Source organism: Phycodurus eques, chromosome 8 (assembly GCF_024500275.1).
Source record: "Phycodurus eques isolate BA_2022a chromosome 8, UOR_Pequ_1.1, whole genome shotgun sequence".
NCBI classification, from domain to species: Eukaryota; Metazoa; Chordata; class Actinopteri; order Syngnathiformes; family Syngnathidae; genus Phycodurus; species Phycodurus eques.
The window spans coordinates 5,846,711-5,874,334 of record NC_084532.1 but is presented as its reverse complement, the minus strand read 5'-3'; the positions used below and the strand labels follow the sequence as shown (position 1 = coordinate 5,874,334).

The 27,624-nt window shown below is 40.4% G+C and overlaps 1 protein-coding gene across 5 annotated transcripts; it reads right to left on the bottom strand.

The window, feature by feature from the left end:
- Window positions 1-3: 3 nt before the first annotated feature.
- On the bottom strand, window positions 4-27,624 carry fxr1 (FMR1 autosomal homolog 1). 5 transcript variants are annotated; one of them, XM_061683004.1, is made up of 18 exons: window positions 27,558-27,624; window positions 26,166-26,218; window positions 25,984-26,077; window positions 25,826-25,897; window positions 25,518-25,666; window positions 22,517-22,610; window positions 22,244-22,360; window positions 21,986-22,156; window positions 14,673-14,751; window positions 13,694-13,818; window positions 13,468-13,554; window positions 9,859-9,987; window positions 9,447-9,672; window positions 6,224-6,317; window positions 5,957-6,060; window positions 5,702-5,890; window positions 4,104-4,186; window positions 4-3,003 (listed from the first exon to the last, which is right to left on the bottom strand). In XM_061683004.1, exons 1-18 carry the CDS (start codon window positions 27,606-27,608, stop codon window positions 2,812-2,814), a joined length of 2,109 nt encoding a protein of 702 aa, XP_061538988.1. In that variant the 5' UTR covers window positions 27,609-27,624; the 3' UTR covers window positions 4-2,811. The 5 variants fall into 5 exon arrangements, with proteins under 5 accessions (XP_061538988.1, XP_061538989.1, XP_061538991.1 ...); XM_061683005.1 differs by having other exon boundaries at window positions 13,468-13,560; window positions 13,709-13,818; XM_061683007.1 differs by having other exon boundaries at window positions 13,709-13,818.

Sequence of the window (27,624 nt, the reverse complement as noted above, 5' to 3'; positions counted from 1 at the left end):
GAAGATGAGAGCAAACAGTTGGGTTTTAGATCTAATATGAAAGATCAAATTTATTTAAGAACTACCAGCATACAAAACATATTGCACATCAACCAACCAGAATGATCCTTTAGAAAAAAAACAATACTACCGTTGTCAGTTCAACAGAAAAACATGCGTTGTCACAACTCTCAGTAGTCAAAATTTGCCATTTGTGTCGTCCTCATGTATGTTTAGTGTCAAATTTTTTTTCAATTTTTTTTTTTTTTTAAATACTGTACACTTTTAAAATAAATAAGCTTTCTTTTAGGGAAACACTCAATCAGTTTCCAGCTGAGGAAACAAAAATGGCTACATCTCTGTTGAGCACACAAGGCAGTTTCCAACTGCAATTAACTCTTAACAGAAAAATAAGTTTCAGTGCAAAGGAAATGACTCCTGGTTCTTTTCCAAATACAGTGGGGCACAAAAGTATTTAGTCAGCCATCAATTGTGCAAGTTCTCACACTTAAATAGATGAGAGGCCTGTAATTTTCATCATAGGTATACCTCACCTATGAGAGACAAAATGAGCGGGGGAGGGGGGGATTCACTGATTTTTAAAGAATTTATGAGCAAATTATGGTGGAAAGTAAGTATTTGGTCACCTATAAACGAACATGATTTCTGGCTCTCACAGACCTGTAACTTCTTTAAGAGGCTCCTCTGTCCTCCACTCATTACCTGTATTGATGGCACCTGTTTGAATGTTGTTCATCAGTATTACAGACAACTGTCCACAACCTCAAGCAGTCACACGCCACTATGGGCAAGACCAAAGAGCTGTCCAAGGACACCAGAAACAAAATTGTAGACCTGTACCAGCCTGGGAAGACTGAATCTGCAATAGGTAAGCAGCTTGGTGTGACTAAATCAACTATGGGAGCAATTATTAGAAAATAGAAGACATACAAGACCACTGATAATCTTCCTTGATCTGGGGCTCCATGCAAGATCTCACCCCGTGGGGTCAAAATGATCACAAGAACGGTGAGCAAAAGTCCCAGAACCACACGGTGGGACCAAAGTAATAAAGGCTACCATCAGTAACACACTACGCCACCAGGGACTTAAATCCTGCAGTGCCAGACGTGTCCTGCTTAAGCCAGTACACGTCCAGGCCCGTTTGAAGTTTACGAGAGAGGATTTGGATGATACAGAAGAGGTATGGTCAGATGAAACCAAAATAGAATTTTTGGGAGTTTGGAGGAGAAAGAATGCTGAGTTGCAACCAAAGAACACCATACCTACTGTGAAGCATAGGGGTGGAAACCTCATGCTTTGGGTCTGTTTTTCTGCAAAAGGACCAGGACAACTGATCCGTGTAAAGGAAAGAATGAATGGGGCCATGTATCGTGAGATTTTGAGTGAAAACCTCCTTCCATCAGCAAGGGCATTGAAGAGGACACGTGGCTGGGTCTTTCAGCATGACCATGATCCCAAACACACTGCCCGGGCAACGAAGGAGTGGCTTCGTGAGAAGCACTTCAAGGTCCCGCAGTGGCCTAGCCAGTCTCCAGATCTCAACCTCATAGAAATCTTTGGAGGGAGTTTGAAAGTCTGTGTTGCCCAGCGACAGCCTCAAAACATCACTGCTCTCGAGGAGCTCTGCATGAAGGAATGGGCCAAAATACCAGCAACAGTGTGTGAAAACCTTGTGAAGACTTACAGAAAACGTTTGACCTGGGACATTCCCAACAAAGGGTATTTAACAAAATATTGAACTGAGATGATCTTTTGTTATTGACCAAAATACTTATTTTCCACCATAAATTGCTAATAAATTCTTTAAAAATGTTATTCTGGATTTTTTCCCCCTCATTTTGTTTCTCATAGCTGAGGTATACCTATGATGAAAATTACAGGCCTCTCATCTAAGTGTGAGAACACAATTGGTGGCTGACAAAATACTTTTTTGCCCCACTGTATGCTGTAACATTTCCTCATGAACAAAGTGGTTGCATATTGAAAAAGAGAAAGCAGCTATGCCAAACTCAACAAATATAGAAAGGATAAACATTAAGAACAGTCACACCTGACTTTAAAAGATATGCATCCTAACATCTTTTCAGGGTCTTCAGTGGTTGGTGTTGTCAGTTCACAGTTGGAAGAGAGCATTTCAGAAAAACAGCTCATCTGGTCCAACCGAAGCGGAGCAAACAACCACCAAACAAGTGAAAAGATTTTGTGTATTGTGCGGTTCAGGCAACATGTTCAAACTATTCTCAAGGCACGACAGCTGATCACGTCAATGTCAAGTACACAGAGCTTCCAATAAATCTGCCTGCACTGTGGTATTGCTCATGCACAACAATTGGAAGTACAAACTACTTCAGATGCACAAAATATCCAGAAAATGTTTTGGAAGTTTACCTGGCAAAGGCAGACATTTACAAAAACCCTGCTAAGATGTCACCAAAAAGAACAGCTGCATTAATACCACAGTATGGGTTTGAGTGGAATCCCTGACTACTTTTTCCAAATACTGCATTCACAGTCAATCCCTCAACTGAAAATGAACATTTACATAGTGTGTGTTAGACTATCTTTGGCCAGCTTATACAGGAAGAACTACTGTAAAAAGACTAACTGCATGGATAGTAGGACAAGAGTGTAAAGGAGTGGTGTAAATACAGACTACTAAAATGTGCACTGTTTCAAATTTTAAAGTTTAAAAAAAAAAAAAAAAAAAAAAAAGACAGTTCTTGCTGCATTAAAAACAGATTCACACAAAATTGTGAGATTTCAAACAAAGCCAGATAAGCGGAAATATTTGAAACCATGTTTTGGGGTCTATGAGAGGCCATTGACAACAGGTTTAGGGTCAGGCTCCCCTTCGTTACAGACTTTAGTGGCCCCCTCAGTGGAGGACCCGGGGTCATGGGTGGCACTGTTGCTCTCACTGTCTGCAGCACTGTTTTCAGAACCATTGGTGGCTGCAGAGGGAGCCTCTGGGCTGTGTTCTGCTCCGGCATCCACCTGACTCTGAAAAAACATTACATGACAAAAGTGTTACAGTGAAATCAAACTATTAATGGTCAAACCTCAGTTACCAGGTTTGTAAACAATTTGTTCACAAATAAAGACAGGGTTTGCGCTGCCCATTTGTCACCTCGTCAATGGCTAACAAACAGAAGGTGGGAAAGTGAATTATCACCCACGTTTGCCACATTGACGAATCAAAACCGCCTGCGTCAAAACTCAAAAGCCCTTCCTGATAAGGGTGAAGTGAGCGCGGATCATTTTGCTGTGTGTGAAGGGTATAGTTTTTCCCTCGCTTGATTAAAATCCTTCAATGCGCCGTCCAGCCGCTGATGGCTATAAGCAGTCAGGGCTTACGGGCTTTCCCAGCTGCGGGGAGCGGGGCAATGGGGAAGACAAGACCCGATGACGCTTGGCACCTAATTGAAACCGGCATATTTATTATGTAACGGCTAGACTTTACAGCGATCTGATCGGCCGACCGACTTACTACTACTGACGAGCATCATTACACAGTCTTACATTTTTACATGCATGAAGTTAAATCAATAAGTCAATATCAACTGTGATGGAAGGTTTTCTTTTTACAACTGTGATGGAAGGTTTTTCTTTTTACAATTCAATAGTAAAATAAAGATTTGTTCTTCATATCAATTCATCATTAACATTTAGGCCTGGCCTACAGGAAAGAGTTGTTTATTTGTTGTCTTTATCCAATATCGTGCTCGTCATACTATATCATATTTTCTGTTTAGCAAATAATGCTGAAGATAAACTTCCTCCAGAAAAAAAATCGCATGCTAAATCGCAATATTTGTTTAAAAGAAAGAAACAAACAAAAAACAAAAAAACTCGCAATGAACAGTATTTTCCCAAATCCATTCCGCCCTGCTCCTGATTGATGACTAGGTAGGTTTAATTGGTCCCTCAGCTTAGTTCCCAGTGACAAGGACCTGCTCAGTGTGGCTAACAGTTTAGCCACATAAACGCACGTGATGTTGTGGCCAACTACACACACGAGATTTTTATACTGTTAAGCTACATTGGCTAAGAGGTTTCGTGGCCCAGTGACAACCCTGAGAAGAACATTTAAGCGTATATACCTCATCCTTGTTAATCTCGGCGTCCTTGGTTGACATCTGTCTGCTCTGAGAGTCAGCCCTGGACATGAAGTCGGCCACTGTCACTGCGAAGAGCAGAGGAGACAAGCCCATCACTGTCTAGTAAGGAGGGAGTATTATTGCATTTCTTTTGACATCTGCTGGCTACGAAAGCAACATGCTTGAAAGGGAACCTTATTTCAGTAATTTTCCTAACGCAATGGACAACTCTATCAACCAGCCAATTTTACAAGAATGTGTATTTCAGAGTTTAAAATAGGTGAGGAAACTTAAATAAGTTATAAATCTTTGTTTTGCAAATTAAACCTTTAAATAAGGATTTTCTCCAAAATGTCAAGATGCCAGAGTGGCTGTACTTCATACATTTGGATAAAACAATCTTCACTTCACACAAAAATACTGTCTGAAGGATTCTTACATTTTTACCCATGCAGCCTGAAGGCAATAACAAGCACATGCGCTTGAGACACACCACGTCTGTCAGAGTAAATGGCAGCCAGACAACCCATTGCAACATTAGTGAAGGTCTACTAGTACTGCTATGGTATTGATTTTAAAGCAAAAGAAAATGAGGAGAATGCTGAGAAGTTAAAAAAAAATAGCCACATTCAATAATTTTTCAGTACACAGCAAAGTATTATCACCACTACCTATAGCACAAATGTGTTTTCGTTATTGGTTTATATGTTGACATGTCACACAATAAACAGAACTCTTGACTAACTGAGCAAAGGCAATGTGAGCATTGCTACGAGCAGTCACCAGTTACCTGGCTGCCTCTCTTCAGGCAGGCGAATGCGACGTCGTCGACTACGGTTACGACGCTGAGGTTGAGCTTCAGCATCATCTAAGGTTGGCGAGAGGGATTTGGGGCTAAACATGGTATTCAGGCTATGGATTTGTCTTGGTCTGTGCTGGTTCATTACAAACGACGCAGTAGGCTAAGCACTTGCTTTTCCAATTGATTGTACAGAATACAAATGTCTACAAAAATAAAGGGTGGGACTTTTTAATTACACATTAGCGCAAGATAATGCAACGAGCCAAACAAACCAATTTACCTATTTAAAATCATAGGCCCAAACAGAACGTGGACAAATCATTACTACTGCAATTATTGCACTTTATTTGAATGACAGTTTTTTTTTCCTATGCAATCCTCTTAGAGTCTTGGCTTTTTAACTTTGTTCATACTTTTATATCTCTATGCTATGAACAGGGTTGGGAATAGGGTTACTTGAAAGAAAAAAAAAAGAGATGGATAGATATTAAGCAGGCAATCTTTGCGGTTAGCGGTATAGCATTGAAATGCAATTAAATGAATTTTTCCAGCATTAACAGTATTCCTGTCTATGTTAATGATTTGATTCAGTCGTCCACTAAAGTCCCTTTATATTAAACCATGTTGCTTTTTAGGATGAATATTTTTATATGATTTAAAATGTGATTAATCAACATTACAAATCCTCTAATTAGATTTCTTAATAGAGTCCCACCCCTAAAAAAAATAAAAATTAAAAAATAAAAATTAACAGCATGTGAAGACCAAGTGATCATTCCATGTGTTTTGCCTTTCATACCTATTCCATTTTCACTCATTGAGGCATTGTCCGACTCGCTCATGCCATCCATCATTGTGGTGTCCTCATCTGTCCTACGTCGTCGAGATCTTCGCTGGCGGGTGGCAAGCAAGTTGGACTCACTCGCATCTGTATCAGCCGTCTGGTCTGTCTCAGTGTTTGTCTCCGTAGTGTCACCGCGAGGCCCTGCTACAAAGTCATTGCTTTCAAACTAGAATTATTGTTACTTTTAACCAAATGTCAAAGCGTATTTACTGGAGCTGTTATTGTATCCTCCTCTTCCTCGTCCTCCTCGCCCTCTGCCAGGTCCCGGCCGCCTGCGACTATCTCTCTGTGGACGCAGACCTCTTTCCCTCTCCCTGCAAGTTGGTCAGCCATGTATGTATCCATTAATCCAAATGGTACATTTGACAAAACAAATGAAATACAAACAGAACGATTAATAAAATCAGAAGCTCGACTGAATACTATGGGGAAAACCTCACCTTCAAAAACAATAGTGGAAGAGCACTTTGTACTCACCTCATTTGCGCCTCACCAGCCTGAGACCAGTCACTGACTTCATCTCGACGCTCGGAATCAGTCTCAGATGCATTGGAGTGCTCAGAGTTGGTGCCTGGCAGAATCATCAAGTTTAATTTAATTTATTTGGTAGGGAGTAATATGCAAATTACATTAATCAGGAAGAAAATATGCTTTGCACTGTATTGTAGCTCTGTGAGTTAATTTGAACCATGGTCCCTCATACATTCACCAGAAATTACAGGAAAACAAAATTGTACAATTGTTGAATTGGTAACCTTGTTCATCTGTTCAAAAGTCAGTTTGAAGCAAGGTTTAAAAACATACACTATAAGGTAACAAGGCTGCCTTCAAATATAGCCTACAACAAGATGGCTCACCCGAGTTTGTACACTTCAGAGTAAAGAAACATTTAGGTACTATTACAAAGCAATGCCCTATAGAGACACTGATGAATATCCAGTTGAATTGACTGGAAGGTCACTTTAATTACACACACACCCTACACTCAAGGTTTGATAATGGTAAATAATAATAGTAATAATAGTGCCATCAATCAACCATAAAAATGAACTAAGCATAAAAGTTAAATAACGTTATTGAACAAATTACTGGTAACATACATTAAAAACAAAGATGAACAGCTTTTTACGGTAATAATTAAAAATCGCAAGTCACGATGAATTACGGATCCGCTTGGCTTTTCCGTCGTCATGTTAGTGGCTACTAGCCCAAACTGAGCATCTCTATTGTCGCCCAACCGCACTGCTTTCCGCTGTTTGAGTATGGGGAATGCTTGTTGCAGGGTATTTTGAGGCAGCTGCCCCAGCTACAGCTAACGCGGCTAAATATAATGCCAAGCTACAGGAGAGAGTGAGCCTCGCGTCTGTTGTCAGCGCACCATAAGTCACTAATCATCACCTCCATGACAGCAAATAAACTACACTAAGTATTGTAACAACGAAGTACATGCGGAGGACAAAACAAGAGAAAGACAGGAAGACCATGCTAATCCCTATGCTAGTAACATGACGTCGCAAAACAAAATACACTTGTCACATTGGTCTAACTGGAACCGTGTTATAGCGGAGATTTGCCAACAGCGAAGAGCAAAATATCAGGCAAATTAGCATGTGCTTATAGAGGAAAATACTGTTATATACAATGCTAGACAGCCGTACAGGGACCAGAAACCAAATTAGTAAGTCACCTCTGCTATGTCACTTGATTAAATGAACCTATAATTTAAGTACATTAATATAACAAACCTTTATACTATAACCTTTATTCATCCCACAATGGGGAAATCTGCATCATTTCAGCACCAATGGTGGATACAGGAAATAGAGCATGTAAGACAAGACATTTGGCTGCAAATGTGTCCGACATTACAAGGCTGATGCAATAACTGTACAATATTAGTGCCTAATAATTTCAGGGAAATTACTACCGTGGGACAAAATCTCAACTTTGTCCTCGCTCTTTCGCATCTGGAATGGACGTGTTAAACACTTACACGTTTTCCACTTTAGTTCAACACACGTTCTATTTCCCTTTTAGTATGCCTATTTTCTTTCTTTTTGCCATTAGTGTTATTTTTTTTTTTTTAGTTAGACTTCTTTACATGTTTCCCTCTCAATCCCATGTAGATGTCATTAAATATACCATAAAATTCCACTCTTGGTTGTATTTTCTGTGTGTTCTGAGTTTAAGTAAGCCTCAGTCATCTAGAACTAAAAATTTCATAAAATGTAGCGACCTTCAGATTGTGAGACTGATAAAAAGTTTTTTTTTTTTTTTGTCCTGTTCAGCTGATAGGTCAAGCAGATTGGAAAATCTGTATCCCTTTTATGCCGAAACAGTTTTACCGTGTCACAGTGGAGTTTTTAAGCTTCCGCTGTGGTATTATAATTGAGGTTTGAGAATCAGACTTGATCAGTGGAACAGAACAAAGTTTCTAGAAGGGAGAAAGTAACAAAGACAAACCACTAATTATGAACAGGATGAGGGAAGTAAATCTTTATCGACAACAATGAAACGTTAATGAGTGTTGCATGGGGCTGTAGTGCTACTCCCTGTGAGGGAAGGACAGGACAAGATAGAACAGGACAAGGACAGGAGAAGAAGCATGCAGGACCAGGGTCGTGAACCCGTACAACTGAAGTCTGGTGGCATTAATTATGTAAATTATAAATTATAAAAGTGTACAGGACGAGAGTATAAATTAGGGGATACACAAACGATTTGCATATTCTTGAGTTATTTGTTGCAGTAAGGGGTGTGTGCCTGCAAATACAAGGGCAGCCGTGGCCCAATGGTTAAGATCGTCGTCTGCCACCGTGGTGGACCTAGGTTCAAGACCCCGACTGGACCATCCGCCAACATCCCCCAGACTCACGGCTGCGGTGTCGTTGAGCAAGACACTGATACATCAAAATGCTCCCCGGGCGCTTCAGCTGCCCCCTGCTCCAGTGTGTTCCACTAACGTGTGTATGTGTTCACTGTGATGGGTTAAATGCAGAGAACACATTTCGTGTACATGCATGCATGTTCATGACAATAAAAGGTGATTATTATTCTTCTCTTCATGTAAGTGAATTGATACCGTTTTACATGCACAAAGACTGACAGACGTGTCCTGTAATTACTGTGGCCACACCGCGGCGGCGGAGGACCCCACCCAATCAATCGAGGGGCGGGATCAGGCCCAGAGTTCCACCCGAGAGCAGCCCGGCGGACGGGACACCGAGGGACCCAGGGCAGTCCGCCGGCCCCTCTGAGGCGCCCGGACAAGGGACCCAAGGAACAGCCCCGGGCCATGAGAGGTAAGCCCCAACACCAAGCAGTCATCCAGCCCTCGGGAGCACCGCCATGCAAGTAAGTGAGACCCACCTCCCCCCATTACTATGACTGACAGGTCCCAGACGAGCAATCATTGGCCCGACCCCGTGTAAGAGCAGGTGGGCTTCATCAACACACATTGCTTATTGGTGTGCGTGCAACAGTTGCCCGCACATTTGACGAACACAGTTTTTTGGTGCGTGCACACATTCTAAATTTCAGTCGTACAAAGAAATTTAGAACTTGTTCTATGCACTCTTAGATAAATGAGGGCCCTGGACTCTATACAAGCTGATTTACGGTGGGAGGTGGAGTATACCCTGTACTGATCACAGTGAATTACCCAGAAAGAGAGAGAAACCCAACACTCGAGAGAGCCTACCATATCCGGTACTGTAACCGTGGCCTCTGCGCCCGCGACCTCGACAGTTGTAGGAACGCCCAACATGTGACGAAGACGAAGCATTGGCACTGCCATCCATGTTGTATCCCCCTCCTCCTCGCTCCCCACGCTCTCCTCTCTCCTTGTCTCCTGGTCGGTGGCCCTGCGTGAGCTGACGCAACTGTTCATCAATCTGCATCCGCTCCAGACGAAGCTGTTCAACCTCCTAGTTGGATAGAACACGTCCAATGTATGAAAAAAGGAAAATGAGACAACACACTGAAAAACACAAAAAATAAAACAAATACAAAATAAATTTTAAAAAAGCATTTTGCCAAAATTTGCATTGCTTATTAGAGAATCAAGCAAACACGCTAGGGAACTCTTTCACATTTATACTCATCATACACACATCTACACATCCTGTGTGCCTTGTGCCACTTATTCTTAATCGTGCTAGGCTGCATCCCTGTGCGTTATCCCCAAGCTTTCTCAGCTCTTCCTCTAGCTGCTGGCTCTGCACAAGAAGCTCCATCATGTCCTACACAGTGAAAAACCAACAGCACAGAACATGCAAATTGCACAAACACACACACACAATGCCAAAAGGTATACAAAACAAAAGGCAAAAAGCAAAGAAGCAAAAAGCCAAGTAAAAAATCTAAATGTTATGAACTCAATCCATTGCAAAACACACACAAGGGCACATTTAAACCACACTACATTTAGCAATGTGACAAGACTTTCCAAAAATGACACTGGCAAAATGTGACGTCTGTTTGGAATGGCCACGCCGCACCAAGAAAATCGGATGCTCTTCTGGAGAGTTTTATTCTGTTGGGGAAAAAAATTCAATTTTTGCCCAATGTGTTTGTGTGATATTGTCTATAGGAAATCTGGTAAAAATAGAAATAAAATTAAAAAACACCTTAAAATTAGAGTAAAACAATATAACTTCACTATTTCTCAACATAAAGTTATTTCCTCAATCCTTTGGTTTTGTCTGCTACTTGGGGAATCCCTTCTCTGATTAGCTGACAAGTTTCAGTAAAAAATATGCATCATTAGCTCCTGTGGGTCAAAATTCCATAGGGGTTATCCAAGTCAATGCATCAAAATTACAGTGACATTTCAAACGGCATCACTTGCCCAAAAAACTCCACTTAAATAGTACAAATGGAACATAATTCGTGAATAGGTCAGACTTCAGTAATCGATTTTTTTTCACGAATTTATTTGTTGTGGATTTTAGAGGCGTTTGAAGTGCTCATTCCATGTTTTTAAGAAAATTCCACAAAGATGGCAGCCACTTGTCACATTGCTAATCCAATCACAGCCCTGCAGGAATGTAATTAGTATAATAATAAAATACATGAACACAGATTATAAATCCAGTGAAATGGCTTTTCAGCCATGTGTTCTTTTTTGGATAATGCTTGTTTAAAATGTAGCTAATTTAATGTGTGATTAGTGTCATGCTGTGCAAAATTTGGCCAGTTACATCCTGCCATCCTCATCATGTAACACTAATAATTTTTTCATTAGAGTTTTGGATTTCTGCAACACAAATTGGCAAGGTTAAGTGATGGATGATAGTGGACACTTGGCAACAGTCGCAAAGCCTTGCTGACGTACTGGAAGCAAGCAAATGTTTATCAAGTCTAATGTACGGACACGATTCAAATGTGTGTGCCTTTGACTTTGAATGCTGCATTCTTTCTCGGGCCAGTATCCACAACATTGTTTTTCTGAATCTGAACATGTAAACGAACCTTAACCCATTTTAAATGTTTAGAGTTACAAGCAGGGTTTGAGTTACCCCGTAATTTCTCATGTACAATACGCACCCCCAAAGTTGACCTCAAAATTCTAGAAAACCCTTCTACCTATGTATAATGCATTTTTACAATGAATGCTTTTGCTTCTACTCATATGATCAAAACATTAAGTATGATGTGTACTTTATTTTTTTCAAAGAATGATTCTTAAATTAAGCGCTTTATTTGAACACGTAATACTTTTTTTCCATTTACTGGCTCTTATTTTGAAATTCACAGCCGTACTTTTATTTAGTAAATGAGAAAATACACAGTTGTGCTCATATGTTTGATTACCCAGACAGAATTTGTAAGATGGGTACAATTATTTAAAGAAAACATTTTACATTAATGGGATTAAAATTAAACTTGTCAAGCATTTCAGAAAAGCATTATCATTACACAAAACATAACCATAAAGAAATTAATGATGGTTGTTGTTCAGTCATCAGTCGCATTAAACAAAAAACAACATCTTACAAATTATTCCGTATGTAAACTTATGAGCACACCTGTACATATTATGCAGTCATACGTATCCGTCATATTGGAATGAAAGTGGAGGCTACACCTCTCTCATAACCTCGAGGTGGCGGTGGCATATTGGAATGAAGTGTACAGCTTTTTCATAACCTCTAGATGGCGGGATACATTTATAAAATGTGAATGTTTTTTCCATTTTCCCCTATACCCATGGATAATGATCACTATTGACTTGACAATTTTTTTGGGGGGGAAATGTGCATTATACACGAGAAATTACAGTACGTGGGAGCCAATGGCAGGCGGCACGGTGGACGAAAGGTTGGAGTGTCTGCCTCACAGTTCTGAGGACCGTGGTTCAATCCCCGGCCCCGCCTTTGTGGAGTTTGCATGTTCTCCCCGTGCCTGCGTGGGTTTTCTCCGGGCACTCCGGTTTCCTCCCACATCCCAAAAACATGCATGGTAGGTTAATTGACAACTCTAAATCGCCCGTAGGTGTGAATGTGAGTGCGAATGGTTGGTTGTTTGCATGTGCCCTGCGATTGGCTGGCAACCAGTTCAGGGTGTACCCCGCCTCCTGCCCGATGATAGCTGGGATAGGCTCCAGCATGCCCGTGACCCTAGTGAGGAGAAACGGCTCAGGAAATGGATGGATGGGACCCAAAGGGAGTCATCATCCCGCTAAGGGTGCCTGAGCTCTCAAATTAAGAAAAAGTTCATCCATCTTGGGGTCTTTTTATGATTGTCAATATTTAAAATATTTGCACTATCCATGTAAAAAAATACTGTGTGTATTAATGACCTATAAATGACACAAAATAGCGTACTGTTTTCACTGGTTGACAACATTCAGCAGAACAATATAACTAACTATAATGTGTTAAGATGTGCAGATCTGTGCGTCTGCACAGGTTAGGATTGTAAAACTCCAAATATAATCATTAACATGACCACAGAAAACGCAACAGTCTACAACCCTGAAGGCCTTTTTTTTTTTTTTTTGTCCTCCCCAGACTTTTTTTCCAGACTTCAATATCATGAGATCCAGGAGTCACTACAACCAGTCTGTTGAGAACAGACCCCTTTGGTCTACTCTGTAAGGAGAACAACGATGCCGTTCTTTTTTGGTGTACACTGTTCTGTCATACTTTATCAAGGTATTTGTGTGTGCACGCCATGCACGTAATGGGTACTGACGCACATGCACACGAGCATACCCCTAAAATTGTAGAGACGCCCACAAAGCTAAGGCACCCTGGTTGCGAGGGTATAAAATCCTTCTTCTTTCCCCTTACATATTCCTTTGTGGTGAAGACAAACCAACATTTGACAAAATTATGTATGTTAAGTCACTTGAAATAATGCAAATATACTCAACATCTTGATGAAAGCCAATGATAAAGATAATAAATTATTATAAGGATGTCACTACAGCCTGCTTGTTTTTCTCACAGTGGTGATGTCAGAGTTAATATCACCACTGAATACACCACAGTTGTATTTTTATGATTTATAGTTGATACATTTGGGAGTTCCTGTCATTGGTGAACTCCATGGAATTGAGAAAATATCACTCAAAAAAGCAACTTGTGGACACGGGCCTTTACACCGAAAATGGATTGAAAATGGGTCAATTAAAAGGAATCGATGACAATTATATGAATTGAGCCAGTGGTATAATCCAGACACGCACTCACGCACACATACAACTATGCGCTTACATTGAGGTAAGAGATGTGGTACTCCAGCAAGACCTGGACATTTCCAATACTTTCCTTAGTACCGACAAAGGTAAAGGGGACCATTCCCTGTGTCAACAAAACAAAAACATAATTTGTAGGTCAGTATATGGCAGTAAATGGCACCAAATCCATTATGTCAAGAAACTTGACAATTGGTTTATGAGGACCACAAAATGAAAAAATAATAATAATAATTATAATCTACCGAAAAGCAGCTTACTTCTTGTCGAGGTTGCTTGTTGTCATTGTCTCCTTCTATCCTTACCCTCACCACTCCAGACTTATCCACAATCTCCTGAATGACCTTTCCATTCTTACCAATTACTTTACCTAGGTAAAAAGAGCAGGTAAACCAATTGCACATATTTCTGCATTTTAAAATTATTGCCATATCTTCGAAGTGTTGCAGCAATTGAAAAATAGTTTTCAGAGTGATACATATAAGATTTTTACCTTGAAATATGCACAGTTAAAAATTCAATACCGTAATTTCTCATGTATAATGCGCACCCATCTATAATACGCACTCCCAAAGTTGACCTAATAATTCTGGAAAACCCTTCTACCCATGTATAATGCATTTTACAATGCATGATTTTGCTTCTACCCATATGATCAAAACAAGTATCTGAATTTTGTTCTTTTTTTTTTTAAAATAATTATTTTGAAGTTAAGCACTTTATTTGAACATACTTTATTTACTTGCTGTTATTTTGAAATTCACAGCCCTACTTTTATTTAGTGAATGAGAAAACACAGTTGTGCTCATATATTTGATTACCCTGGCAGAATTTGTAAGATGGGTACAATTCTAATAAGAAAACGAAGGGCCAAGCGAAACACATTTAGTTTTATTTTAATGGGATTCAAATTAAACCCTCAAGCATTTCAGAAAAGCATTATCATCAAAGAAAACAAAGAACTTAATGTCAGTTGTTGTTCAGTCATCAGTAGTATTTTAATTTAAAAAAACAAATTTCATTTCATAACCTCTAGATGGCTGCATACATTTATAAAATGTGAGTTTTTTTTTTTTTTTTCATTTTCTCCTATACCCATGTATAATGCGCACCATTGATTTTGGAAATTTTTTTTGGGTGGGGGGGAGAAATGTGCATGATACACGAGAAATTAAGGTAAATAGAAGAGTAGTTGAATCCACGTTTCCAAAGATGTGTACATACCAACAAGGTTTCTTGGTACCTGGACAGAATCCTCCAGAAACTCGAGGAAGTTCCTTGCCTTTTTCACTGCTTCTGCTGTCTAAAACATGACACAGGAGAGCTTTAGTATAAGAACACTCTGCTTGCACAAATGAATGGGTGGGGGGATTACAAAACCTGCAGGAATTGAATACATACTGCATATTACTATGAATCTAATAAAAAAATTTAGACTCTTTATCCTCATACAGTATATACATCTGTACATGATCCACTTGGGGAAATAAGATGTGTAAATCATATTTTTCACGAGGAAAGCTAATGATTTGCATCTTATTTGAGTCACATTTTGTACATTAGTACATTGTTTTGGGAAAACAAAATGTTCCATGTTAAATCCACATACATATACCATACCAAAATTTATTGAAGGGGGGAGCAAACGGTTGTGAGCCTTGGGCGATAACCAAAAGAGTTTGCTTAACAGGATGGCTGGCCTTTGCTTCATAGAGTCCTCACCCTATCCTCACTGAGGAGCTCAGATTAGAGCCGCAGCTCCTCAGTTTTGCCAGTTGAGGTCATACTGGACAAGATGCAAGAGATTTCTTTGAAGGTGTTTGGAATAGGACAAACATGCTGAAGAGATTATACAGTGGTGTGAATAAGTATTTGCCCCCTTCCCGATTTTAAGATTCTGTTTAGCATATTTACAGGGATCGCGTTTGATGTGCGTCCCGTGTCTGAGACGCCCAAAAATTAGCAGGGATATATAAACCATAACCACAGCAGCACACGTTATCAATATTCAGGCAGTGGTTGACTTCAGCAAACTCATTTCTAGTGTCACTGGAATGACAGGTAAAGGTCTCACATCAGTCCAGCAGCTTGAGGGCAGGCCTTATTTTACATCTTATTTATCCTTTATTTAACCAGGTAAAAGAATATTGAGCGATAAAATCTCTTTTTCTAAAGCCAAGAGGCTGCAGAAACATGGCAAAATTCATACAATTTATAATATAAAGGCGGCACGGTGGATGTCTGGTTAGAGCGTCTGGCTCGCAGTTCTGAGGACCGGGGTTCAATCCCGGCCCTGCCTGTGTGGAGTTTGCATGTTCTCCCCATGCCTGCGTGGGTTTTCTCCCACATCTCCAAAACATGCATGCTAGGTTGATTGTGGACTCTAAATTGCCTGTAGGTGTGAATGTGAGTGCGAATGGTTGTTTGTTTATATGTGCCGTGCGATTGGCTGGCAACCAGTTCAGGGTGTACCCCGCCTTCTGCCTGATGATAGCTGGGATAGGCTCCAGCGCTCCGGCAAGCCCTGTGAGGATAAGCGGCTCAGATAACGGATGGATGGATGGATATAAAATAAATTCATGCAATTTTTATAATTGTACAATAATAAATACATACAATAAATAAAATAAAAATAAAGACGAGGAAATAACGGTGATATTAAAATGTATGACATCTGCTTTAAATACAGTGATAAAGCCCAAATGCTTTCGAATACATGGTGTTTTTTTAATTCATTCAAATTTGGCAGGCTTTAAGACGTTTTTTGGGCCTCTTTTTCCTCAGCAGAAAGAAACAGGTCTTCTAAAACATTCTGGTAAACCGATTTAAGAAAGCAGAGTTTACTAACATCTGCATTGGACATTGCACCCCAAATCATGACTGACTGGATATTTCACACTGGAACTCAAGCAGTTTGGGTTATTTTCTTCACCAGTCTTGCTCCAAACCCTTGGACCTTGATTCCCCAATGAAAGCCACACTTTACTTTCATCGGAAAAGAGGACCTTGGACCACTTGGCAACACTCCAGTCTTTTTTCTCCTTGGCCCAGTTGAGACGATTCGTATGTCGGCTCAGGCTCAGAAGTCGTTTGACCCGAGGAACCAGACAGTTGTAACCAATCTCCCGTATGAGTCTGAATGTGGTGGTTTTTGAAGCTGTGAATCCTGTCTCATTCGACTCTTTCTGGATCGCTGCTAGATTCTTGAATCTTCTCTGTTTGATAATCCGCTGAAGCCCATGGTCATCTCTTTTGCTGGTGCAGCTTTCTCCTGCGACAGTTTGCCCTTCCACTAGACATTCCATTGATATGCTTAAGACACAGCACTCTGTGAACAGCCAGCCTCCTTAGCTATGTGCTTTTCTGGATTACCCATCCTATGGAGGGTATCAATGACAGTCTTCTGGCCAGTTGTCAAGTCTGCAGACTTCCCCATATTGAACCCAACTGAGACAATTGAACCAAACTGAAGCAATTTAATGACACCTGTGGAAATCTGTGCAGGTGCTTTGAGTTAAGTTGATGATTAGTGTGTGGGACACTCTGTTTAAAACATTTATGGCCTGCAAAATCTGGGCTGATTTCTTCACAGTATTCAAATTTTTTTAATTCCTGATTTTGTGGGTTTTATGAGCTGGAAGCCAGAATTTTGTAAAAATAAACAAATATTGGAAATTGTTTCAATTGTGGGTCCAGAATCTATAATCTATGAAAGTTTAACTTTTTGAATTGAATTATGGAAATGAATAAAGTTTTCCATTATATTCTAATTGACTACACCGATCTGATCGGCCTGATCAGTATCGGCCGATAATTAGCATTTTATGCTTATCGGCCGATCGGCTTTCATGACATAATTTGCCGATCTGATCAATGACGTCACCGATCGGCTCCGTAAAAAGACATTTACTCCGCGTCAACGTCGCATATGAATCCAAAAGCTAGTTTTTTTATAGCCTTGTCACATGTCTTGTAGCGTAGTACTGTATCTATCTGAGGGCCAAGAAAGTTTTTTTCAATCGTGTGAGCGAACAAACGTGTCGTCCTTGTGGGACTATTTTGGGGTGTCTCAGACAAACAACACGCAAGTTATTTGCAGTCTGTGCACAACTGAAGTACATCACGGGGAACGTCATCTAAATGCTTCAACAACAAATTTGATCGGGCACCTAAAGAATGTACACGAGGAGGAGCATGCCACGTTCAAGCAACACAGCATGGGGGCAGGGCGGACCTGATAAATATGCTATAAAATTCCACTATTGGTTGTATCTTGTGTGTGTTCTGAGTTTAAGTAAGCCTCTGTCATCTAGAACTAAAAATTTTATAAAGACTCTAAATTGCCCGTAGGCATGACTGTGAGTGTGAATGGTTGTTTGTTTCTATGTGCCCTGCGATTGGCTGGCAACCAGTTCAGGGTGTACCCCGCCTCCTCCTCGATGACAGCTGGGATAGGCTCCAGCACGCCCGCGACCCTAGTGAGGAGAAGTGGCTCAGAAAATTGATGGATGGATGGATGGATGGATGGATAAAAAAAAAAAAAAGTTTAATCACTTTCCCTAAATTTTATCCACATAAAATTTTACGTGGATCCCTTTTACGATACAGATTAGTTTCATTTTAACGATTAAATTTAAAATTACGCTAAACCGGAATTAACGCTTCAGGCTTATTATTCTTTTCTCCCAAATTACATTTTTATTCAAACAATATACGCTACCACACATTTTACCTCTCTCAACAGATTAAGATTCCAACCCACACTCAAGGTCATATTTTAGACCTGGTCATCTCTAAGGATGCTGTGGGGGATATGGCCATTTCTGACCTGTTTTCTATATTTTTTTGAAAAACAGATTATTCCAAAAGTTCAGACAACCTCTATGTCTCATAAGAAAAGGTAAAACCCCAATTCCAATCAAGTTGGGAGGTTGTGTTAAGATAAATAAAAACACAATACAATGATTTGCAAATCCAGTTCAACATATATTTAATTGAATACACTACAAAGACAAGATAGTTAATGTTCAAACTTGATTGTTTTTAGCAAATAATCATTAATTTAGAATTTTATGGCTGCAGCAGGTTCCAAAAAAGCTGGGACAAGTGGCAAAAAAGACTGAGAAAGTTGAGGAATGCTCAAACACCTGTTTGGAACATCCCACAGGTGACCAGGCTAATTGGGAACAGGTAGGTGCCATGATTGGGTATAAAAGGAGCTTCCCTGAATTGCTCAGTCATTCACAAGCAAAGATGGGGTGAGGTTCAACTCTGTGAACAAGTGCGTGTGAAAATAGTCGAACAGTTTAAGGACAATGTTCCTCAACGTACAATTGCAAGGAATTTAGGGATTTCATAATCTACGGTCTGGAGAAATCACTGTATGTAAGCGGCAAGGCCGAAAACCAACATTGAATGCCTGTGACCTTCGATCCCTCATGCAGCACTGCATCAAAAACCGACATCAATGTGTAAAGGATATCACCACATGGGCTCAGGAACACTTCAGAAAACCAATGTCAGTAAATACAGTTCGGCGCTCAGTCCGTTAGTGCAACTTGAAACTCTACTATGCATAGCAAAAGCCATTTATCAACAACACTCAGAAACGCCGTCGGCTTCTCTGGGCCCGAGCTCATCTAAAATGGGCTGATGCAAAGTGGAAAAGTGTTCTATGGTCCGACGAGTCCACATTTCAAATTGTTTTTGGAAATTGTGGACGCCAGTGTCCTCCGGGACAAAGAGGAAAAGAACCATCCGGACTGCTATGGACGCAAAGTTCAAAAGCCAACATCTGATGGTATGGGGCTGTGTTAGTGCCAATGGCATGGGTAACTTACACAACTGTGAAGGAACCATTAATCATGTTAGGATTAATGCTGCCATCCAAGCAACGTCTTTTTCGCCCTTGCTTATTTCAGCAAGACAATGTCAAACCACATTCTGCACGTATTACAACAGTGTGGCCTCGTAGTAAAAGAGTGCGGGTCCTAGACTGGCCTGCCTGCAGTCCAGACCTGTCTCCCATTGAAAACGTGTGGCGCATTATGAAGCGTAAAATACGACAACGGAGACCCCGGACTGTTGAACAGCTGAAGCTGTACATCAAGCAAGAACGGGAAAGAATTCCACATACAAAGCTTCAACAATTAGTGTCCTCAGTTCCTGAACATTTATTGAATGTTGTTAAAAGAAAAGGTGATTTAACACAGTGGTAAACATGACCCTGTCCCAGCTTTTTTGCAATGTGTTGCAACCATAAAATTCTAAGTTAATGATTATTTGCTAAAAACAAAGTTTGTCAGTCTGAACATTAAATAACTTGTCTTTGTAGTGTATTCAATTAAATATAGGTTGAACATGATTTGCAAATCATTGTATTCTGTTTTTATTTGTTTAACACAACATCCCAACTCCATTGGAATTGGGGTATGGCCATAAATGAGAGTACCGCCACTAAATTTATGGAGACCATAACTGTGAATGCTGAGACAGTTGATGAACTTTTGGATAATTTCACCTGTAAAATCTCAAATGTCACGAATGCTGTTGCTCCTGTTAAAACTAAGACAATCTTGAGACGCCCTTGAACACCTAGGAGGAGCACAATGATGGTTAAGACCTCGAAATCAAAGTGTAGGAAAGCAGAACGTAAGTGGAGAAAAAAATACACTCCAAATGGACTATGACCTCTACAGACAAAGTCTTTGTAATTTTAACTAAGAGTTCGGGCTAGACAGCAACACTTTTCTGAAATCATCAGTAAGAACTTCAACAATACTCTGTTTGCTGTGGTTGACAGGCTCACAACCCCCCTGAATCAGATAGCTCCAGAACTCCTAACAGCTGATAAATGCAAGGAATTTGCTTGTTATTTTAGTGAAAAAAATTGACAAATTTAAATAAGGTTTCCAAACTCATCACATTACAGAATCTGCTCTCATTAAAGTGCTAATTGATATAAGGTTGAATACTGACTCGGAAAAGGCGTAAATTCTGGTCTATTTGGACCTTAGTTCAGCTTTTGATACGGTAATCATAATATACTGCTGGACAGTTTGAAAACTTGGGTCGTACTAAATGGAACAGTCCTTAAATGGTTCAGGTCCTACCTGGAGGAAAGGAGTTATTTTGTAACCATTGGAAGTGTTCAATCTCATCGAATAGCAATGACCTACGGGGTGCCTCAAGGGTCAGTTCTTGGACCCCTCCTGTTCAGCCTGTATATGCTACCGTTGGGTTCATTCTTCAGAACTTTAATTTTTTCTATCGTAGCTATGCAGATGACACACAGTTATATCCAGCGATGTCTCTAGATGACTACAGTTCAATTGAGGTGTTGTGTCACTGTCTAAAACAGATAAATAACTAGATGAGCCAACATTTTCTTCAATTAAACCCCAACAAACCTGAGATAATTGTTTTTGGCAATAAAGAAGAGGTTTGCTCTGAGTAAATACAGGGAGTCACTCTCTTTAAAAACCAAAGACAAAGTCCGAAACCTTGGTGTTCTGATAGATTCCCGCCTGACTTTCAACAGTCATATCAAATCAATTACTAAAACTGCCTTCTACCATCGGAAGAACATATCCAGAGTGAAGGCTTGCATGTGTTAAGCAGACCAGGAGAAGCTCACCCATGCTTTTATCTCAAGTAGACTTGACTATTGTAATGGTCTTCTGACTGGACTCCCCAAAAAGAGCATTAAACAGCTGCAGCTCATTCAGAATGCTGCAGCTTGGGTTCTAACCAGAACAAGGCCTGCAGTTCTTTGATGTCATTCTGAGTTCATTTCTGACCTCCTGGATAAGTCGTCATTTTACACTCTTGCAGTAATTTTGGTTGGTTGACCACTACTGGGAAGGTTCACCACTGTTCCCAGTTTTGCCCATTTGTGAATAATAACTGATCATGCTTCTATTGAGTGCCAAAGCCTTGTAAACTTTTCCAGATTTATTTAATTTGTTTTTTAGTTTCTTTGGATCATACCATATCTTTCTGATATTTTGTAGCTTACTTCACTTTGAGTGGCAGGTACGAGTTAAGTGATACAAAAATAATAATTAAATTCAACAAATCTGGCGGTAATCAGGCCTGGGTGTGGCCAGTGAACTTAAACTAACCTTTCCAAAAATTGTGGTTTATCAGTTAACTAATTCATCAAAAAGGTGGACATTACTTTTTCACATTGGACCAGATAGGTTTTTATTTTTTTTCTTCATCTCCTTAAAAGAATAAAATGAAAAATTTTGAAACCGCATTTCGCATCTTCTTGGGTTGTCTTTGTGAAATATTAAAATTGGCTCGATTATCTGAAGCATTTTAGTATGAAATTATATATATATAAAGAGAGAGAGAAATCAGGATGGGGCAAATACTTTTTGAACGCACTGTACTCTATATCCAAACTGGCTTGGTAATATGTGGGGAACCTCTGGCAGCCATCAGCTCAACACTCTTCCATATAAGCAGCAAAAAAAAAAAAAAAAGATGGGTAGCTTGATATATAAATAGGTGGATTGTGTTAAGAACACTACCTCGCCATAAATTCTAAAGGTACCAGTCTCTTCATCCAAATCAATGGCGGTGACACCTGAAACTTTTCGTGCTTGCTGAATGTTGCTGCCATGACTACCAATGGCCAATCCCATCAAATCTGGTCTCACCATAAACTCTTCCTGGAAGGATGACACCAGGTGCCTGGAGTTCTAAACAACAAGGAACATTAGTGAAGTTCATCATAGCATTCAAATACTTTAGACTTTTAACAGGGTTAACACTGGAAACAAACTGACCTCGAGGTGTTTTGTAGCTTCCTGGTTGCGAGACATGAGCATAAGTTTGGTTCGGAGGCTGCGGAGGTGCATCTCACTCAGCAAAGACACACGCTTCACAGTTGACTCATTGGTGGACTAGAAATAGAACAAATAAAACTACATTATCAACCTACGTTGTGTTCTTGTAGAGGAGTATTTGAAAGGTGTCAATGCACTAAAACTAAAAAGGGACAACTTCATGTGAAACTAATGCAATTGCAGATATACACAGACCAGAAGAAAGCTCCTTACCACAATGACCAACTGGCTGGTCTCAGGACAGTACGAGACTTGACAGGCTCCCACAGCTTTCTTAAAGTCCTTATGGGCATTTTCAGTCTGACACCTGAAATGTATAAACAATATTCTAAAAAGCTGCTGTCAGCAAGTCAGTTCTCAAATTTACTCAAGAATAATTGTATTTGAGAAATTTCAAAGACTAGCATCGCGGTTATTAAAAACAATGTTTGTATGAGGGAAGGGCATATGAAGAGGCATGCTCTAACAATCAGTTGGGGAAAATGTACCTAAAACTAAATTTAAACACAATGGCTCATTATTTTATACGGAGACAAGACCACGACAATAGAGGCACTTTTAATTTCACAATTTCACGAACTGTTCCATCCCTAAAACACACACACACAAATATATAGTGGGTACGTAAAGTATTCAGAACCCCTTAAATTTTATACTGCAGCCATTTGCTAAAATCATTTAAGTTCTTTTCTCCTCAAATGTACACGCAGCACTCCATATTGACAGAAAAAACAATTGTTACAATTTTTGCAGATTTATTAAAAAAGGAAAAACAGAACTATCACAAAGCCATAGATATTCAGACCCTTTGCTGTGACACTCATTTAACTCAGGTGCTGTCCATTTCTTCTGATCATCCTTGAGATGGTTCTACACCTTCATTGAAGTCCAGCTGTGTTTGATTATACTGATTGGACTTCATTAGGAAAGTCACATACCCATCTATATAAGACCTTACAGCTCACAGTGCATGTCAGAGAAAATGAGAATCATGAGGTCAAAGGAACTGCCTGAAGAGCTCAGAGACAGAATTCTGTGGCAAGGCACAGATCTGGCCAAGGTTACAAAAAAAAAATTCTGCTGCACTTAAAGATTCCAAAGTGCACACTGGCCTCCATAATCCTTAAATGGAAGACGTTTGGGACGACCGGAACCCTTCCTAGAGCTGGCCATCCGGCCAAACTGAGCAATCGGGGGAGAAGAGCCTTGGTGAGAGAAGTAAAGAAGAACTCAAAGATCACTGTGGCTGAGCTCCAGAGATGCAATCGGGAGATGGGAGAAAGTTCTAGAAAGTCAACCATCACTGCAGCCCTCCACCAGTCGGGGCTTTATGGCAGAGTGGCCCGACGGAAGCCTCTCCTCAGTGCGAAACACATGAAAGATGGTGAGAAATAAGATTCTCTGGTCTGATGAGACCAAGATAGAACATTTTGTCCGTAATTCTAATCGGTATGTGTGGAGAAAACCAGGCACTGCTCACCACCTGTCCAATACAGTCCCGACAGTGAAGCATGGTGGTGGCAGCATCATGCCCTGGTGGTGTTTTTCAGCTGCGGGGACAGGACTATTGGTTGCAATCGAAGGAAAGATTAATGCAGCCAAGTGCAGGGATATCCTGGACAAAAACCTTCTCCAGTGTGCTGAGGACCTCAGACTGGGCTGAAGGTTCACCTTCCAACAAGACAATGACCGTAAGGACACAGCTAAAATAACAAAGGGGTGGCTTCAGAACAACTCAGTGACTGTTCTTGAATGGGCCAGCCAGAGCCCTGATTTAAACCCAATTGAGCATCTCTGGAGAGACCTGAAAATGGCTGTCCAATATCCAACCTGACAGAACTGGAGATTATTCGCAAGTAGGAATGGCAGATGATCCCCAAATCCAGGTGTGAAACGGTCAGCATTCCCAAAAAGAATGGCAGTATTAGCTCAAAAGGGTGCTTCTACTAAATACAACGTACTTTTATTGTCAAGTCTTCAATATGCATAACACAAACAGGGGATTGAGATTATGGTACTCAAGGGCCCGCGGTGATACAAAAGACAGTACAAATAATATCCATATAAAAGCTAAACAAAACAAAACAAAAAATGTAGTATATACAGTATAAAAAGTATTAATTGTCTGCTGTGCAGTCCATTGACTTTTCCTAAGATATCAAATAAACTAATTTTTTTTAATGTATCTCAAGATTCAAATTAACTTTGCTGGTTGCATTCCTTAAGGCGAAGAGCACTGACGTCCGTATTATTGGTAAGCTTTTATTTTGAAGGTGGCTTTTGCCGCGAGTTGGCGACCTATTACCGTAATGCCTAGTATGAACAAAATTAGGGGCGGCTGGCTTGACTTCTACTTTACGAGTGGAGGCTGGCTTGACCGCAGTGGAAACAAGGCGAGGTGGCCCGAGTTGGAAGACCAACTCGAGCAATGGATTAATGAGCAAAGAACAGCTGTGAGAAGCATCTCTACAGTCATCATTCAATTGAGGGCAATAACTCGGAGCTTGCCATCATTCCGGGAGGCTTGACGAACCGCTGGGCATCGGTGTAAACGGGGCGTTCAAAGTGAAGTGAGCGGCGTGGGAGCCTTGGATGACAGATTGCGAACACAGCTTTACTAAGTCTAGGAGGCAGCGCCGGGCGAGTTACGCCACAATTTGTGAATGGATTGTGGATGCTTGGGCTACCGCGTCTGCTTGCACTGGTGTTCGAGCTTTCGTCAAAGCCGGCATCATTTCTGAGGAGCCGCACGGCAACGAGACTGACTCCGACAATGACGAGAGGGAACCTGCCGTGTTTGATGGAGAATTTGCCCAGCTGTTCATTCCGGATACAGAAGATGAGGACTTTGTTGGATTTGTGGAAGAGGATTTATCAAAAAATAACATGAGTACATTGTTAAACCAAACTCAGTTTTGCTCCCGCTGCCTTTTTAAAAACATTGTTTTAGCGTGCATGCATGCTACTGTATGTTTTAAGCTAGCGTATGTTTTACCATGTCTGCGCCCAATAATTCGGTGCGCCTTATGTGTGTGTGTTACATACAGAAATGGACCCCGTAACTGAGACTGCGCCTTTTAATATGGTGCGCCTTATAGTCGTGAAATACGGTAATTGTTAAAGCATGTGCATCACTTGTGTAAATGCAAGTCCCCATTTACATACATAAGGAGACATTTGTCTCTGACTAACAATGCATTGCTATGGTACTCACGCTTCTTGCAGATCTTGGGGAATAGCGATACTGCACTTGTGAAAGTAATTATCGGTGATTGCCTTGTTAGTGTTGACTGGGCGCAAGCGCTCATACGTCACAATCTCGTTGTAGGTGGCATCACAGGATGCATACTCAATTACAAAGAACTGAAAAATAAAAATGCAGGTCATGTGAATAAAGAAAACAACTTATGGATATTTTAGTTAGTCAATTACTGTGTGTTTGGGGCTAACATACAAAGTGGGTCCAATGCAGGAAGTATCAGTATACCAGGCAAATGGTGTGTGTGGTAAGGCAAAACTCACATCTCCTTTTGTCATGCAGACCTTAGCCAGCCACCAGCCACAAGGCTCCAGCTCAGTGGCCCGAGAAAGGATCTGCCGAGACCATAAAACAAAATTATTACATTTGCAGGCAGTAAAAGCTGGAAGAAACAAAATAAATACAGGTGAACCATCCGTACCTCCACCTCCTCACCCTCTCTAATCTCCTTCTTGGCATCAGCAGGAGGTGGCATCCTGACGTCACTGAAGGGCACCTGGCGTTCTGGTTGCCAACTGAAAATGAAACAATTACATTGCTGGTAAAGGTGCAGCATTTGTTTTTAAAATAGAAATTGACTGCAGTCTAAACCCAGACACTCACTTGTTCTCAAAGGCAATGGTGAGAGAATCATTGTGGATGTCTTTGACTAAGCCCTTTCAAAATAGAAACAGACAGGAATAAGTTCCTCAGCAAGAACATCACACCAAATTGGTCAACATGAACTATAATATTGACTATGACTAAATAAGAATCCCTCCGACTCTTTATTTACGATTAGTGTTTGTCATGCTGGTTTGTGAGATTGTGCATATTCAAAAAAGTGATGGTAACCCAAAATAAACGTTAAAACATAATTATGACAAAATAACTAAAAAAAGGAAACTGGTATTCATTGAAGTTAGAGTTTAGAAATTCTGTAATAAATTGGACATTTTTATTGTTAAGAAGCAACCTGAAAACATACACCATTAATGCATATCACCACTGGAACACACTTTAATAAACACTGGCCTAACAATTTCTGATACCGATTTAGACATCAAATCACATTTACACCTCAGGGCAATTGAGATTCTTAAACGTTTTTTGGAGGTGGTAGGAAGCTAGCGAGTCAACACTGAATTGCTGAAAGTCTGCTATACTGGACTCTTGATAGTGAATTATTTTGCTCATGGAATATGAGGTGGGAGGAGGTAAGAATATTCTGTTACTCCTAAAATGAATATGTTGAGAGATATAAAAACGTCATTAATTAATGATTAGTTAGAGCAGAACGGGTAGGAGGTGCCATGGAAGTGGGGAGACAGACGGCAATTATACTCCGGCAGCCAGTCTAGAAATAGCATTTAAGGTTTCAGTATCAGTGGCCACAGCCCTCTTCCGTCAGCTGCTCATGACTGACAAGGAGCAACTGGCTCACGCGTTAAAAAAAAAAAATAATTAAAAAAAACAAAAAAAGCCTCGACGTGTATTAAAGAAGAGACGGCTGCGGCTGTAGCTTTTCAACATGACTCTGATATGAAGTTAATAATTATGCTTTAGCGAATCTATTATGCACATTCTGGGCTATTAAAACGCCCAGGAGAATAAATGATACCGCTTCCGTTAGCAACAAATATCATAGTAATATACGGAGCATGTCCAAACTCCTCTGTGACTTCATTCCCTGACGTCAGCGGTTAAGTTGGGTAACTTAAAACACAGTTTAATAGCACGTTTTAGCAAGTGCTAAGCAGAATAAATGAAGGCGATACTGTCGACTATAACTACGTTTCTTGCACTCTGGCCAAAATAAGATGCCGAAGAAGTGGCGAACATTCGGCGGCGGTGTTAGCTTAGCTAGCTAATTGTAGCTAGCATGGGTAATGCCGGTTACTAGCAAACATTTCGAGTTAGAACATGTCGCAAAATCCGCCCTCTGGGTTCATGCTAACGATCTGAAACGTACAACATTGTAATGTTGTGGTAGAAGAACAATAAGACTGCATTTACCTTGTAATAAGCCCCGTTGGAGCCACGAACCTCTACCTCCAGTTCTTCCATATTGGACACGCAAAGG

Coding starts and splice junctions, on each gene's coding strand:
- fxr1 (XM_061683004.1), bottom strand. CDS start 27,608: ATGGAAGAACTGGAGGTAGAGGTTCGTGGCTCCAACGGGGCTTATTAC. Junction 26,219..27,557: donor CCAACGGGGCTTATTACAAG/GTAAATGCAGTC, acceptor CTATTTTGAAAG/GGCTTAGTCAAAGACATCCA. Junction 6,318..9,446: donor CGGTTACAGTACCGGATATG/GTAGGCTCTCTC, acceptor TGATTCTGCCAG/GCACCAACTCTGAGCACTCC.